The following is a 16,958-nucleotide window of genomic DNA, read 5'->3' on the forward strand; positions in this document are numbered from 1 at the left end:
ATGCCGAGGGCAGACAAACACGCCCTGCTCACCCGGGTTGGCTTTTCCCTCCTCCTCGTGACGCCCTGAAGCGATCTCTCTCTGATCTGTCCGTCCTCTGCGTGTGTGTGTGTGTGTGTGTGTGTGTGTCCCGCAGGTGAAGTGGGTCCCTGTCCCCTTCATGAATGTCCACCGTCACCATGGCCAAGCGTGAGACCGGCAGCACCAGCCCCGTGGTCCGGCAGATAGACAAGCAGTTCCTGGTCTGCAGTATTTGCCTGGACCATTATCACAACCCCAAGGTCCTGCCCTGCCTGCACACCTTCTGCGAGAAGTAAGCCGCAAGTGCATCGGTACACCACTGGTTGACTGATAAGATTATTTCGAAAGAGAAATAGTTGTGAAATGTGACATGAGCTGAGTTTCCATTACAGTTTCTCGCAAAATAAAAGCGATATTTCTAAAATTTACGACCAAGTACAATTGTGATTTGCAGGTGTTTCCATTGAACGGTGTGAAGCGCCTCTCCTCCTCCGTCCGAACACAACGCGGCATTTTCACTTGAAGCAAACTGATCACATGACCCGCGTGACGTGTAGAAAAACAGTGTTTCCCTGACACTTTTGCGAAATACCTCCATCTATCGATACACGTCTGAAAAACCACCTCATGAGAACGTAAAAACCTTTTAGTCACATTTGAGAGGTTTTTCCAAGTTTCGGTGTTTCCAGTTTTTTATTGCGATATTCAGGCTTTGCGTAATTCTAGGCGTCATGGAAACGCAGCTACAGTTAAAATAAAGGAAGAAGCAGAATTATATGTGCAGAATTGCATGTTCCATGTTGTGCTCAATGACTTTTGCCCTCTGAAACTGGTTTGCGGCCACCTTGTTGTCGTTTCCTTCCAGTCATTTGCGAAGGTTCAACAGAGCGGCAGTTTTAGCCGGAAGCTAAAAACAAGTGGAGGTTGTAAACAAAGGGCAAATTATGCTGATGATTAATAACGCAAAGCTGCTCCACTGGGGTATGAGATAAATTATACAAATCCTGAGAGTAGTAACGACACGGGACGACACGAGAAAAAGAAAGAAAAAGAAAACAGACCCACCAATGAAAAGCTTGTATTCATTGTTTGGCGTGATGTTAGGCCGAGTAAATCCTTAGAAATAAGTAACAATAATGTGAGAAGGAGTTAATGGTTGACTGTATCCGACACGGTTCATTCATTTTCTCTGGCTGTGGTTTATTTTTAGCCAGGCTGCTGAAAACGCATCTTCAAAAAATTCCAATTTTATGTGTCACGTCTCCAATCCCGCCGCCCTCGGCAGTTCTCTCATCCCGGTGGCTTCTGCCTGATGTAAGACAGTGAGACCTCAAAGAAACAGCCAGCATTCTTTACCACTCTGTATTTTTTTTTGGAAACAAGCGTTTCCACAGCTCCGGCCCTCTCACAGTGGAGTCATTCAAATTTTTCACACTGAATCTTTCGATTTTAACGGCAAGTTTTGTTTTTCTGTTTGTTTTCTCCCGCCTGCCTTCGTCCCGCTAATTAGATGCTTTTAAATCGTACCTCTTGCGCAGATGTCTACAGAACTACATCCCTCCCCAGTCTCTGACGCTGTCCTGCCCAGTGTGCAGACAGACCTCCATCCTGCCAGAGAAGGGCGTGGCGGCCTTGCAGAACAATTTCTTCATCACCAACCTCATGGAAGTCCTGCAGCGAGACCCAGAGTGCAGCAGGCCGGACGACTGCAACGTCCTGGAGTCGGCCAGCGCCGCCACGGCGTGCCAGCCCCTGTCCTGCCCCAACCACGAGGGCAAGGTGAGTGAGAAGAAACCAAATAAAAAGAGCCGCCACAGATTCACCACAGTGAGCTGGAGATTCCTTGAATTGAAGCCCCTCCTTCAAGGACCTTTTCTGAAGGAAAAGATTCACATTCGCGTCATGTGGCGCTCCACTGCACCATCTGCAGGTGATGGAGTTTTACTGCGAGTCATGTGAAACGGCCATGTGCCTGGAGTGTACGGAGGGGGAACACAGGGAGCATGTGACGGTTCCTCTGAGGGACGTGCTGGAGCAGCACAAGTCGGCGCTGAAAACTCAGCTGGACGCTCTGCGCAACAGGTACGTTTGAAATCCACACTGGAGTTTTAGAAATATGGATTGAAGGGTTAAAAGCGAAGGCAGCTCGACTGTTTTCATCGGAAATTCCGAAGAATCCTTTCAGCTGCGCTAACTTAACCTTTAAGACTACGACGACCCGGACGGCTTAGAGCCCTCACAGATTAAAAAAAAAATATATATATCAGAGGGCGTCGCCGTCGGTCTTCCTCGCGTTCACTTCCTTCGCTCTCCCTCGTCGCAGACTACCTCAGCTGACGGCTGCCATCGACCTCGTGAATGAGATATCCAAGCAGCTCACCGAGCGGAAAAGTCAGGCGGTCTCAGAGATCAGCAGCACCTTTGACGAGCTGGAGAAGGCCCTGCACCAGCGCAAGACCGCCCTCATCACGGAGGTGGAGAACATCTGCACCACCAAGCAGAAGGTCAGCGGGGAAACTGGGCACTGAGAATGTGTTTTGCACGCACGCCGCCGACTCATCGCTTCCTCTTTTACTTCTGTCATTTTATTTAGTCCGAGCAGATGAAAGAAGCATTGTACAACACAGATAACCTACATACAACAGTATCTTCTTATGCAACTATTTCCAACAGAGGTTTGACATTCAAACCCATTCTCTATGCTTGAAAAGGAGTGGGAACTGCTGGTTCTCTTTAATAAATGAACTCAAAAATATGTCACAAGTCCTTAACTTCAAACCAGAAGGATGAAAAAAAATAGACCTATAGTAGAAAAAATATATATAATATCTAAATAAAATATCTAAATAATGATATTGTATCAACAATGGTAAGAACCATAATACCTGGTAATAAACAACAACATTACATGCCTACATGAGGAGGAACAACAAACACACGTCAATATTATAGGGCAGAATATGGTGCAGCAGAAGCACTGATGTTTTTTTTGTTTTTTTTTGCTGTTTTTTGTTCATTTTTAAATTCTGCAGCACTTTGAGATTCACAAAATGTTAAGTGCATTATGAATGTGTATAAATGTTTTTAAATTTGTTGATATTTTGTCATTGCTTGTGTTGGATATTGAGACTATTCCAAAGTTTCACTCCACATGCAGACAAAAACTATTACGAGTTGTTCCAACTATCAGTACTCTGAACTCTCCATATCTTCTCCAATTCAGTTTTGTTTGCTGAATTCTTCCTCTTCTTCTTCCTCTTCTTCCTCCCAGGTGCTGCAAGCCCAGCTGTCCTCGCTGCTGCAGGGCAAGGAGAACATCCAGAGCAGCTGCAACTTCACGGAGCAGGCCCTGAGCCACGGCAGCGCCACCGAGGTGCTGCTGGTCCAGAAGCAGATGGGCGAGCGGGTGGGCGCCCTGGCGAGGCACACCTTCCCCGAGCAGCCCCACGAAAACGGCCACCTGGAGTGCCAGGTGGAGACGGACGGGCTGCGGCGCTCCATCCAGAACCTCGGGGTGCTGATCACCACGGGCGCCGTGGGCCACACCAGCGTGGCCACGGGCGAGGGCCTGCGCCACGCGCTGGTCAACCAGCACACCACCGTCACCGTCACCACCAAGGACAAGGACGGCGAGCTGGTCAAGTCGGGCAACGCCGCCCTGAGGGCGGAGATCGTCTCCGCCGACGGGACGCGCGCCGAGGCCGAGGTGGCCGACAACAAGAACGGCACCTACGAGATCGGCTACACGGTGCGCACCGAGGGCGAGTTCACCTTCTCGCTGCTGCTGTACGAGCAGCCCGTCAGGGGGAGCCCCTTCCGCCTGCGCGCCGTCAAGCCCTCGGACGTGCTCCAGTCGCCGGACGACGTCAAGAGGAGGGTGAAGTCGCCGAGCGGCGGCGGCGGCCACGTGCGGCAGAAGGCGGTGCGGCGGCCGTCCAGCATGTACAGCACCACCAAGAAGAAGGAGAACCCCATAGAGGACGAGCTCATCTACAGAGTGGGTGGGTGGACGACTGACAGCCTCCCGCGAAGCTGAGCAGCGTTGCAAAATTTCATTGGTTACCGTATTGAAAATCGAATCGTTTATAAAGTATTACTTTATCAGAGTAATGTAACTAATTACATTTGATTGCATTTTGCCCGCTTTTCTAAAACTTTGAATAAATGTTCTCAGCGGTTTAGACCTGACAGTGTTCAGCTTTGGGCAGCAGAGAGAGACGTTGCAACTGTTAGGCAATTGGTAGGGGGCGCTGCAATTCCAAACTGGACAGGAGAACCAATCAGAAGCAGTCGGAATAGAATCAAACTTTGGTCTATTTTATTTTTATATATTTATTTAGTGCCAAGCGAGTGCATGAGGAAACCGTGCAGCGCTACAAAAATAAAAATATTAATCCTAAAGCCCAGCGTTTGTAAAGCCTTTCACCTTTGTAAACATTGGCAGGGACAAGAGGGCGAGACAAAGGAGAATTCACCAACCTGCAAGGAATCTCCACCTCCACTAACGGGCGGATCGTGGTGGCCGACAGTAACAACCAGTGTATACAGGTCGGTTTTGACTCCTTTAAATTAAAAAAAAGAAAAATTACTTTTTCACTATTCAGGTTTTTAAAATGGAAATGAAGTCTTTGCCGTTTTCCCAAAAAAGGTGTTCTCAAACGACGGCCTGTTCAAGATGAGATTTGGGGTCAGAGGTCGCTCGCCGGGCCAGCTGCAGCGCCCCACAGGGGTCACAGTGGACATGAACGGCGACATCATTGTGGCCGACTACGACAACAGGTGGATCAGCATCTTCTCCTCGGATGGAAAGTTCAAGGTAACTCGTGCTCCTCCTTTTAGAAACCCACACAAAGCTGAATTTGTTGCCCAGACCCATAACTTCTTCTCCCTCCGGATGCCACAGAACAAAATCGGTGCCGGGAGACTCATGGGTCCCAAAGGTGTGGCCGTGGATAAGAACGGACACATCATCACGGCCGACAACAAGGCCTGCTGCGTCTTCATCTTCCAGTCCAACGGGAAGCTGGTGACAAAGTTCGGCGCCAGAGGGACGTCGGACCGCCACTTTGCAGGTAGTGAGCGCTGCGTGGTACCAGTGCAGCAACCGCTTCGTCGCTGGCGGATGTTGGCATGCTGTAGCGTAGCATGAAGGAATGTTAGATTGAACATTTAACGTCACTAAGGTTGATGGGGTTGATGTTTTTGCACTAATTATGTCGCATTTAAAGGTCCTATGTCAAAAAAAAATTTCCTTCTGGACTTGAGTTGAGAAAATTTTATGGATGCGCAAAGTAGAAATTGAAACTCGTGGCCAGTGGTGTTTCCTGCTAAAACTTGTGGTTTGCATGTTTTTGCCAAAGAAGTAAAAGATGCACTTTTGTCATTTCTGGGTCGTTCACTGACAAACTCATTGAACACAATATATTAGTTTAGTGATTTTACGCAGCGTGGAACCTTTTTATCAGCACGTGCCCACTGCAGTACAAGGCAGCTGTTGGGTGAACAACGTTAACAATGCGCACTAATGCATGCAAGTGTTGCAGTGTCCGTCTGTCCTGGCAATGTGTCTGCGCTGCTGGACTCCCCCTCAGACGCATGGAGCTCTTTGTCGCATGGCAGCAGTGAAACAATTTCAATGAAACCTCTCCTGCTTGAATTTTTTTACCTTTTTTTTTTTTTTTTTTTTTTAATCTCTCACGTGGACCTTTTCTTCCCTTTTAGAAAAAAGTGGTGCAAACATTGCACTGGAACAAAAGCTTAGTAAATCTGGCCCTGTTTTCAGTAAGTAATTAATTCCCCGATGAATGTTGCAAATCTTCTGTACCGTCTCCTGAGTGTGTCGCTGCATCGGCTCTGTTCATGTCTCACACACCCGTCCCACATCAGCACATCGAGAGCCTCTCTGTGACCGTTGTGTGTCTCATTGTTTTGTTTTTTTTGTTTTGTTTTTTTTGTTCTTTCTGTCTCAAGTCCAAAAATAGTGTGGAACTTCCTCTCTTGTCTCGTAAAGGCACTGGATGACTCGTCCCTGGGTTCATGTTCTCTGTGTCTCTCCTGCTGCTGCTCGCAGGTCCTCACTTTGTGGCCGTGAACAACAAGAATGAGATCGTGGTCACAGACTTTCATAACCATTCGGTCAAGGTATGGCATGTTTCAAGTGTGTGTGTGTGTGTGTGACTGTGTGTGTGTGTGTGTGTGTGTGTGTGTGTGTTCATGCAAGTTTAGGAAGAGCATCTATCTACTAATTATCAGGCTACATTTACTTGCATTTAATCAACTACTTCAGTTTTATAAGCTGCAGGTTACACATTAACATTGACATATCTTCGGTACACTGTAAAAGGGGCAAACCAAGCTGCTTTCATGATCTGTTAATAATGCTGCCCTTGTGTCTCACATTTCTCTGCACAAAAACATGTTTTCCATTAAGCAAACGTTCATTATCCCATTTCTGTTTCCTGTTTAATCTTTTTTGCCAGGTGTACAACGCCGACGGGGAGTTCCTGTTTAAGTTCGGCTCCCACGGGGAGGGGAACGGACAGTTCAACGCTCCGACGGGCGTGGCCGTGGACGCCAACGGAAACATCATCGTCGCCGATTGGGGCAACAGTCGAATTCAGGTCGGCTTCAGAAAAACGACACCACGTCAAATTTTAAAAGTGCTCGAGTCAACGGCCATTCTCTCCTGTGTACCAGGTATTCGACAGCTCCGGGTCCTTCCTGTCCTACATTAACACATCAGCGGACCCCCTTTACGGGCCCCAGGGCCTGGCCCTCACCTCCGACGGCCACGTGGCGGTGGCCGACTCCGGCAACCACTGCTTCAAGGTGTACCGTTACCTGCAGTAGGGAAGCCAGGCGGCCTTCTCCCACCACTGCGAGCACTGACTGACTGACTGATGACGACGACACAACAAATGTATTCCACAGGGTGCAATGATCTTTCTGATATAGCCTTTTTGATGTGCACATAAGCTGGTCCCCCCTACACAAAGTGGCGTGTTTGAACCCGAGTTTATCCTCCTGAAGATGATTAATTGAGGACAGTGTTTCAAAGGGCGCGTTCAGACTGCCAGCCAAAGTCCGATTTTTAGCCCACCCAGATTGAAACCGGTTGGTTCTTTTGTAGTCTGAACAGTCACAAATCACATGAAATCCGATTTCTGCAAAACGGATTGAAACCACCTCCGGGAGGTAGTTTCAAATGGCATTTGGACAGATGCGTCTCAGTGTGAACAGCTCCAAACACACCGATCGGTTTTTGACTGTGCGTGACGTCGCTCTACGCGACGCAAGAGCCAATACGCCAGACCAGAGAGGGCCACCAGAGGGCGCCATTCCAGGTGACATAAGAAGTAGAAAACAGCAGTCCCTGGACAGAGGAGGAAACTCATCACCTCATCAGTCTGTGGGGAGATGGCTCCATTCAAGCCAAGCTCCAGGGCATGCATCGCAACAAGTGCTGCTGTCGCAATTATATGACGTCACAATCTGCATGCGCTGGACGACTCCCCCGCGCCGACGTCGTTGCTACAGCAACCTGTCAGATCGGTCAATAACGTGGCCCAGTCTGAACAGAGCCAGATCCCATTTGGACACTTGCTAAAAAAAAACAGTGTGGACAGTCAGCCCTAAAAATCAGATTTGAGAAGGAATCTGATTTGAATCAGATTCGCCAGCAGTCTGAACGCAGCCAAAGTGTTGGGTAATGTAGCATCGTTTGGACGAGTCACGGAGATAAAGGGCAGGTTTGACGGTCTGCCGGTGGTGATCTGGGTTACTGAACAGGCGGGGGATGGTAGTTGCAGGTATTTAAAGAGCCATAGCTTGTCCAAAAAAATGCATGTATAACTTAACGAATAGCCAACAACACAGTGTAACCGTCAGCCGACTTACTCACATAGTAGTTAACGCTTTCAGTGACATGAATGTGCAAACGCTTCTCAATCAGCGCAATGTAAACCCTCCTGTGTAACCACATCACATAGCAAACGTCACCACCATCTGTGCATTGATTTTTTTATTATTTTTTTTTTGCTGTACGTACTGTATATACATGTATGTATATTGTGTATATTAGATCACTCCTTGTGTATTTGCTATGATTTGGATCTCACGGCCTTTCGGCTTTTAATTCAAAGAGCAAAAGTCAAGGATTTTAAAAGGCGTGTATGGCAGCTGTTAAAAAGTGTGCTTTTTTTGGAACATACCCGGCACATGCTTTGACGAGAAAGCGTGTCATATTTATTGCTAACGTCAGCAGCACAATGACCATTTTTGTTAATATCTGTTGGAAAGAAAAAAAAGGACAAAATTTAAAAAAAAATAAGCTAATTTATTTTATTTTATACACTTGCCGAGCATTTACAAATTATTTTTCTAAATTGATGTGCTTGTTTTCTTCCTTTTTTTTTCCCTTTATTTTTTAGCTCTCTTTGTAAAGGTAATTTAACCTAAAGCAGAATCCAATATCCGAATACATAATTAAAGAATGTCGGTTGCAGAAGTGGTAATAGCTACAAGCAAAAAGAATGACCTCTCAGGAAATACATTCAAAGCAGATTGCCATGCGAGCGAAAGACCTTTAAAAACTTCATGGCACTGTGTTAAATTTTCAGGGAGAAATAAAAATGGGAAAAGATAAACTCTGTGTGAGCAAAAGGTTTTCTGCAACCAATATCACAGAAATGATTTGGAATGGATTCTGTTTTACGTTGTTATGCATCACTTAAAAACAAACAAAAAAAAAAACTTTACACACTCGGACGCGGTTACAGTATCATTCAACACTTGTCACGTTTTGTTTTCCCGCAGTTACACTTAGAACACACTCAGTTATTACCTTGTCGTAACTTTGAAAAAAACAAATAAAATAAAAAAAAACACTGTTAGGTCTGAGTTTTAAGCCTGCATTCCAATAGCCATCATGCAAGACCCTGTAGTAGTGCTTTTTGCTGCTCTTTCGCCCTCTAGTGGTCATTTATGTGTAAAGTCATAAGATAAACCTGGTGCCACAGCAGAGACTCGGTGCAGGACGGAGGCAACTTCCTGTCTGACATAATCAATCTCAGCGTTTTGCTGAATAAAGCAACATTAACACTCGCCATCGTCCCTGTGCTACACGTGGGGGATCATCGCCCGCCAGCACAGACGACGAGGAAGCTGCTGCTTTTCCACTCACCTGCTCTGTTGTTCAACTTGTTGCCAAACACGAGCTGAGACGTCTTCGGTGAGTCAAAGGCTCAGTTTGTTTTGTTTTGTTTGTTTGTTTGTTTGTTTGATTGATTTTGTTTGTGTCCAAGTCATTTTCCCGCCACTGTTTGGGGCAAACCAATACCAACAATTTTGTTTTCTCTATGATTATGCACTGGTAATAAAAGCACATGGTTTACTCAAGCTCTGTGTCGGTCCTGCGTGTGCTGTGTTTATCCGAGGTCCCCAGAGTCCAATATAGCGGCCCATTGATTTCAATGAAGTTGCGCACACTTTATTTATTTATTTATTTTTTATTTATTTATTTATTTTTACTTCCGCATAAATAGGCCTTTAGAGCGTGCGCCTTTATAACAACGAAAAGACCATCACTGAAAAATCTACAATAGAAAGATTTGATATGAATCGCGTTTCAGGTCACAGTCGTCCTGTTAGCCGTTGCGAAGGCGATTATTTTTGTACTGCTGTCTATGATTGATTGATTGATTGATTGATTGCTGCAATTCATCGAGTGGCCACTGGGGAAAAAAAAATAATGGCCGCCATATTTCCAGTCCGGTATCCAGTACTTATAATACCATTCGCACTCACACGCACCTAAAGTCAATTTCGAGTTCACAATTCACCTTTCATGCACGTTTTTGGACTGTGGGAGGAAGCTGGAGAACCCGTAGAGAACCCACGCAGAAACTCTTTCTTTTTTATTTCAGTGGGCTTATCTAGCTTCAAAGTTACCTATGCATTTTCTTTTCATTTCATGCAAGTAAATCGCTCTAAATATACTGACCGGGCCTTTAAATAAAAGACAAAAATGTTCTATCAGTCAGTCGGCAATTCACACTGTGTTCCTCCACTACTAAGATTTGAACCATAATGAAAGAAATTGATCATGTCATGCATACCAAAAGCTGCTTTGGCTTACACACACCACATACGTCTTACATGTTTTCCTGAAAAATTATTTATTTGTGGACCATGCTGTGCTTTTGGTCTAGTTTCCAAATACGTACAGCACAAAGGCTATGTAGTTTTAACAATAACCATTCCCAAGACATCCAAATGATTGCAATGTTTATAGATATTACATATGTATATACAAACATACATGTGTATGATAAAGCTCAGGAGCATTGGAGCGAGGGGAGGGCATGTTGAATCTAGAATTATACTCAGAGGTCTCATTAGAATATGGTACCACAGGTTGCATAGAATGTTTTCAGATTATGAATAAATGGCAAAAAATAAACCTATGCTTCAAAAATGCAGTGCCTGTCAACTTACTACTGATCATAGAGTACTTATGTCTATGAGGTAATCATATATTAATGGCAATTCAAAGTTCTGTAAATTGTCTACTGTAACTCAAACAGTTCTGAAGGTAAATACAAAAAAAAGTAATGCCAGCAATGAATAACGCTCATTGACAAATAAATAAATACATTTATAACCGATGAATTACAGAGTACAGCAGGTCTGGCAATAAAGATAATGATTGTATGTAAAAAATAAAAGCATTCCCTTTAAGGTAAATATGCACCTTGTTTAAAAGTTTCTTTGAAAGCGCTGCAGGATTCAACAATTGGAAACTTACAGACCAGTTGTGCTAAGAATACTAGTAGTTGCTGCTGAAGTCAAACAAACGTATAAATTCTACGATGGCGTTCTGTACTTTGCAGACCAGCTGTCTCAAAATTAGCAACTACAGATCAACTCTAATCATTTAGTGATACAGTTTTTTTTTTTTTTATATATATATATATATATAAGGACTTAGCAATCAATGGCAGTTACAAAATCAATAAGGTGAGGAACACTGTAAAACACATACTGGTAGAAATACAGTATAGGCATTTGTCACAATTCCATTCAGAGGAGCTTTTTTTTTTATACACAGTTTCAAACAGTATGGAAATACAAAAATGGATGCATGCAAAAACATGTGCGCAAAAAAGCAACGAGAAACCATTTTATTTATTTGAATGGAGGTCTTAGTGTTCGCACAGGACAAACATAACATTCATTTAAAAAACAAAAAACAAAACAAAAACTCAGTTTCCTGTGATTTCTTAGGCACACACTGAGTATCAGGACATTCTTTATACGTACAGACACGTTTAAACACGAGAGGACAATAACCTATGAACAGTGTCTTACTGCAGCAAATCAGACATTAAAAAAAGCCCAGTGTGAACATCTACAGTGTGCATGACCCAGTCAGTAGAACCCGGCATCTTCTACAGCACCTTTGGAAAACACAAAACCACCTTTTCTTTTGGATCGAGTGGCATCGAAAGCAAATCAGCGGGTGAATGCCGACGACTTGACAAGTGCCTTGGAACGGTTGCAAACGTTTTGTCTCGTCTCCGCGTTCGTGTCCGGGACGCTCGCCTGCCGTCAAGGCAGTCCAAGTAATTTCAAGTAGTTTTTCTGAAACGAAATCAAAGCTCTTGACGTTTCGTTTTGCTCTGTACACAATCTTCTGCTCTTATCCCGAATGAGAGGCACTTGCAAAAGAAAGAAAGAAACAAAAACAAAAACCCTTTCTACTGAAACCCCGCAGTCATCGGTCGGTTGGCTACACCTCCGAGCTATCGCTGCCGCTGTTGTTGTTGCTGCTGCTGCTGCTGCTGCTAGGCACCCGCGTCATCATTGGCTCCGTGCTGCTCGAGCTGCTCGGTACGTCCTTCTTCTTCTCCCGCCTGGACCGGACCAGCAGCACCACCACAATGGCGACGAGCACGGTGAGGAGCAGCCCGACCACGACGCCGATGATGAGCACCAGCCCGTCGTCGGCGTCCTCCTTCTGGTTGACCTCCCGCGGCACGACGCCCTTGGTGACGATCTCCCTCTCCGGGTTCGTCTTCTGCTGGCTGCTGCTCCGGTCCAGCGCGATGTGCAGGATGTTGGTGCCACGATTGTTGCTCACGCCGATCTCGTTTATCACATCCGGCACGTCCGTGGCCGAGCGCCTGGAGCGGCGCCCGCCCTCCGGGAGCAGATCCGTCTGCCGGCTGATGGCGTGGTATTCCAGGCTTCTCTTCCCGATGCCGCGGTTGGCGCTGCTGCGGGAACGGACGGTGTAGATGGTGTGGATGTACCACTCTCTCCCCGTGGACACCTGGAACGAGATGAGACGCGGCCGTGCAGCACCGTTGTGGGTTCGGGATGCAGAATTTGACACAGGAGGGAACTGTCAAGCTAATTTCATGACGTTGACCCATATTAGAATAGAAAAGCATGCCTATTATTGTCATTATAAATGGTACAAAGAGATTGGTGTCTTTGGATTGGAGATTGGAAATTGTTTCCTCAGGGGAACCAAGGCCTTGGAGAATTTGCCTGCCCCGGTTTGTTTTGGTTTCCATGCAGTGCCCCACTGTACATCTCGCAGTGAGGTTATTTTGCACATAGCTCTTCAGCTGATTGATTCATTCGTTTTTCTAGAGGTAATATATAATCTTTCATCTAGGGTGAGTTTTGTTCAGCGGGAAAATTTTATACCCAAGTATAATTGCGCACATTTGACCAAAATGAGAGGAAATCATTCAGGCGGTCTTGTTCACAAATTGTGACTCATGCACACTTAGACAGAAAATGATTCTGCCTGACTGCAACTGCTTTATCAGACAGAAAACATTCTGATGGTCTGGTGACGACACTGCCCAGCCGTCTATTTTAAGACGTTGCTCGTCGCCACAACGTCACACAACTTTCATTTTCTCCTTCTTGGTGGTTCTGACATTTACACTGACCTGGAACAAAGCGGAGGAATCCATTCTGAATCCGTCTGACCCAGGTTGTCTCACTAGAGCTAAAGCACCAGGATCATCCACTGCCAGGAAGGCCTTGAAGGCTACGTTGCCAAATGACCTGGCCTGGGTCTCTGGCTGGGCCTTGTCCTACAGTGAGAAGGACAAACAGAGGTTTTACTTGCAACGACAAAATGGAGAAACAAGCTGAGATCATCACTTGTGCTGCTTACAATTATCTTGAATCTGTAGAGAAGTGACTGAGCGTCAGCCAGACAGCCAAACTCGTCGTTGCTGGGATTGTATTTGGGGACGTATCCATCAGTTCCGGTACACAGAAACACTTTTTCTATGCTGCAAATAAAGGAGTCACCCAGGTTCTGCACTGGATCCACCATCACTCGGCCATAAATGGCATCGCCTAGGGAAAAAGGAACACGTTAATGTTGAAAACAGTGCAAAAATTAAAACTAGCAAAAAAAACCATTTATCAGGTTTATTATTTCTAATAATTGGCTCATAACGCAACAGTAAACTCATCTTGGCAACAGCAACCTTGACAGCTATGACAAGATCTTGTTAGGAGGGAAAATCAGCTCCTGGGAACGACCAACTAACAGACAATAAAATGTCTCATATGTTAATTCTTCAATGCACTTTTTTTTCTTCTTTTGTACTGAGAGATAATGGGGAATATGCTAAACAGGAGCATTCATCATGCAGTGAATTCCTTTGATAAGAACAATGAAAGGAGTCCAAGGAGCTGCGTAATGAACAAAATTCACAAGCCTTGATTTAAATTCAGAAACTCTTTGCGCTTACTTTGTTGTTGTTTTTTGCGTGTGATTTATATTGTATATTTCTCTTACCCTGTGAGAATGCTGTGTCACTCTCTTGCCCAAAGCCCATCGAGCCATCAGAGAGCCACAGCATCCGTTTGGACAGTAAGATCATCTGTGTATTCAGGCTAAACTCAGCAGCCACGGGGTCGCTAACCTGGAATCACAGAACAAACCCAAAAAACAATGTATAGTTAAAAAAGAAACTCAGACGTTCTCGTTCCAGGTGCAGTACCGTGCACCACCTGCGAGTGCACTCTCGCCTCCTCTTTAAATCTCTCCTCTCCACCTGCTGTCTCCTAAATTTCACACACACCTGCTGGCTCCTGATTTCACACACCTGAGTTCAATTGGGGGGAGTTGATAAAGGGGAGCTGCTCACTCTCGCGCTAAACACAAGACATGACGCATGAGCCGGTGACACTTTTTCTTTTTGATGACATTTCAACCTGATTAAGTTTTATTTATTTATTTTTTTTGATCGCAATCAGTTTTAGATTTCCCACTTGAGTGTGGACTCTGATTATGATACTTTAATTTTGGGGGCCTGATTACTGGCCATCCTAGTTTGCACTGAATTTAGATTCTGTAGATTGTAGGAGGCTCTTGTCATGGTTCTCAGCCACGACCCTCTTCATTGTTTTAGAGGGATCTTCCAAGCCCTGAAAGTGCACGTTTGGTGCAGTTTAATATTGTTGGAACGTATTTTTCCTTTGATTTTTTTTCCTCCATTGTATTTACTGTTTTATTTTAAATGAACTAATGTGTTCCCAATATGAGTCACCACTAGTGTGTGTCATGAGGCCACCTGCTGAAATCTGATGTCCATGTCGAAGGTTAGAGGCTCTCTGGGGTTGCAGGCAGGGGGGATGGTGTACTCCAGGCCAGGAGGGGACGTACATGGGAGCAGTTTGACTGTGTATGTGCCCGAGTAGTCCCGCACCTGAGATTGGAGATTTTGCATTAAAAGGAGTAAAATAAATCAATTAACAAAAAAATAATCAGAGAAAATAATGATCTTACAGCAAAATCTGAGACAAATGTCCACAGCTGGATGGGTTGGTTGTACGTTGGCGTGGTCCTCACAAGGCTGAGGTTAAAGGTCAAACCCGGGTGGTCGGGACACATGACCATGGAAGTGAGTGGTGAAGCTGGTTTTAAAAAAAAAAAGTAGTTTTAGTAGTTCTGTACAAAACTTCATATCAGCATGCAATTATTTTTTTCAATTAAAAAAAATTCAGCTCCAGTGCCCAAATATAACAAACTCACCTGAATGTGCAAACACAAACAAGCCTCTGAATCGAGCCTCAGTGCGGAAGTTGACAACCAGTCGCCCCTGGCTATTTATACGCATGCTGGTCGGGTACAGAGCACCTACGAAAACATTGACAGCCACACACACACACACACACACACACACACACACACACACATACACACATACACACATCCACAGTATCACCATCACAAACCTGGATTTTTTTTTCCCCCTTACGCTTGTGAGCAGCTGCTCTCAGGCTGCCCTACCTTGCAGGTCGGCTTCTGGCGGGCTACCAATGCCATCCCTCCATAAGATGGCAGTGTCGTACACAAATGTGAGCCTGAGCTCCGACTGCAAGTCAAAGTGCTGCCATCCTCCCACTCCCACGGGCGAGTGGAACACATAGGAGACGTGGAGTGGGACGCGCAGGGTCACGTAGGACTGGATCAGATTTAATACCTGCAGAGCAGATGGAGAGATAAAGTTATGTGGAGGGAAATGGAAAGGCAGCCTGAACGAAAATCTGAAGAAAAGAAACCGGGGTATGAGCTACACCTGAATCAACCTAATCACAGGCATTAAGTCTTATGAATATATTCTCAATTTTTTTTAAATGTTGGCTTTGAGAAGAAATGATCTCACTTTGTGTTTAGTGCTTCAGATTAGAAATGACAGATAGACAGATTGAAGCACTGAACTATTCAAGATCTCTTTTAATTATAGCTGCAATGTCTAAGAGCATCACAAAGCAGTATGTACTGCATGTTTCTCCGTACAAGATAAAAAAAAATGCTGTTAAAAGAACACGTGCGACCTATATTTCAGTTGTTTTGACTTGCGGCAGACTCTTAAGAGAGCTGTCCAGAACTGTCCGAGAGGCATAAAGTGGTGACAGCTTCTTTTTCTCTCTCTCCCTTTCTGAGAGGCTGCTCTCAGGTATCTGCACTTTCCTCTGACCTGTGAGAGGAACCTGCCTGCACTGGCTCTGGCCTCATGTGGAGACCTGCCTGTGGGCCTCAAGGCGCTCAGAGCTCAGGCAAATGATTTGCAGAATTGCCTTCTGACATAAGCTGCCTGGCCTTAATAAATTCCTGTCGTAGTGTTAAGCTGGGCATCAGGCTCTGACACCGGCTCCGGCCTGCACCGAGCTGTTTCCGCTCAGCCTGCCTTGCCCACTCAGAGGAGCGATCAGGTCAGAGGTCAACCGCAAAACAATTGCTTTTTTCTTTTTCCACTGATCCTACCTTACGGATCCCGAAACTGAATCTATGACGCCTCATTATACCATGCATCTGCATGCCTTCTTTGGGTCCGTTCAATGGTTACTATGGCAACAAACCTTACTGACAAAGCTGCTAAACTATGCAATTTATACTGTTTCTCTGGGACAAAAATACACCTGGGTTTAAGTTCAAATATGGATTTGGATTGAGTGACCATATAATTACCAACATATGTATATGTTTCCAGTTATAATTCATACATTATTTATTTTCACCACCATTAGTTGTTGTAACACATTGGTCCTATTTCTCTTTTCTCAGTGTTTTTTCAGCGTATTTTCAGCTCGACAGTGCTGATAGGGGCCACAATAAAATTTCTGATAAAAGGCAGGAATCTGCTTCTTGTTGAGAAGTACTTGGCACCACCAAGCTCACAATATAAATTATTCAGCCACAGGCAACAAAGTCTGGCTTGCAAAGAAAGGGCTGCCATCACTTGGCTGAAGCTCTTTTTTTTTTTTAATCATTATTACTATTGTAAAATTAACCTAAAGGCATGATTAATGAGGTGATTATAACACGACAGTGAAACAATCAGCTTAATATGAGGCCCAATGCCCCACATTCACCGTGAACTACATCCAAGGTAAAT

The 16,958-nt window shown here is 45.0% G+C and overlaps 2 protein-coding genes across 4 annotated transcripts in view; one reads left to right on the plus strand and one right to left on the minus strand.

Moving 5' to 3' along the window:
* Positions 1-136: 136 nt before the first annotated feature.
* On the plus strand, positions 137-9,417 carry LOC142895612 (tripartite motif-containing protein 3-like). 3 transcript variants are annotated; one of them, XM_076036806.1, is made up of 12 exons: positions 137-313; positions 1,560-1,800; positions 1,952-2,103; positions 2,345-2,525; positions 3,293-4,022; positions 4,466-4,569; positions 4,670-4,837; positions 4,925-5,093; positions 5,743-5,802; positions 6,092-6,162; positions 6,501-6,641; positions 6,718-9,417. In XM_076036806.1, the coding sequence occupies exons 1-12, from the start codon at positions 165-167 to the stop codon at positions 6,868-6,870; spliced, it is 2,319 nt and encodes a 772-aa protein (XP_075892921.1). In that variant the 5' UTR covers positions 137-164; the 3' UTR covers positions 6,871-9,417. The 3 variants fall into 3 exon arrangements, with proteins under 3 accessions (XP_075892921.1, XP_075892922.1, XP_075892923.1); XM_076036808.1 differs by having other exon boundaries at positions 199-313; positions 1,532-1,800; XM_076036807.1 differs by lacking the exon at positions 5,743-5,802.
* A 1,576-nt stretch (positions 9,418-10,993) lies between these two features.
* The window catches only part of LOC142895613 (FRAS1-related extracellular matrix protein 2-like), a 51,053-nt gene continuing 45,088 nt past the window's right edge, over positions 10,994-16,958 (minus strand). Inside the window, exons 17-24 of the mRNA XM_076036809.1 lie at positions 15,350-15,542; positions 15,092-15,196; positions 14,846-14,973; positions 14,631-14,765; positions 13,853-13,979; positions 13,217-13,404; positions 12,987-13,133; positions 10,994-12,352 (exon numbers count right to left, since the gene is read on the minus strand). Of these exons, the coding sequence (XP_075892924.1) occupies positions 11,810-12,352; positions 12,987-13,133; positions 13,217-13,404; positions 13,853-13,979; positions 14,631-14,765; positions 14,846-14,973; positions 15,092-15,196; positions 15,350-15,542 (1,566 nt within the window). The 3' untranslated portion in view covers positions 10,994-11,809. The remainder of the gene's footprint in view (positions 12,353-12,986; positions 13,134-13,216; positions 13,405-13,852; positions 13,980-14,630; positions 14,766-14,845; positions 14,974-15,091; positions 15,197-15,349; positions 15,543-16,958) is intronic.

This window comes from Nelusetta ayraudi, unplaced genomic scaffold, assembly GCF_046127955.1.
Source record: "Nelusetta ayraudi isolate G7.1 ecotype Tasmania unplaced genomic scaffold, CSIRO-AGI_Nayr_v1 ptg000048l, whole genome shotgun sequence".
NCBI lineage: Eukaryota > Metazoa > Chordata > Actinopteri > Tetraodontiformes > Monacanthidae > Nelusetta > Nelusetta ayraudi.

Coding starts and splice junctions, on each gene's coding strand:
- LOC142895612 (XM_076036806.1), top strand. CDS start 165: ATGTCCACCGTCACCATGGCCAAGCGTGAGACCGGCAGCACCAGCCCC. Junction 2,104..2,344: donor CTGGACGCTCTGCGCAACAG/GTACGTTTGAAA, acceptor CCCTCGTCGCAG/ACTACCTCAGCTGACGGCTG. Junction 4,023..4,465: donor CGAGCTCATCTACAGAGTGG/GTGGGTGGACGA, acceptor AAACATTGGCAG/GGACAAGAGGGCGAGACAAA.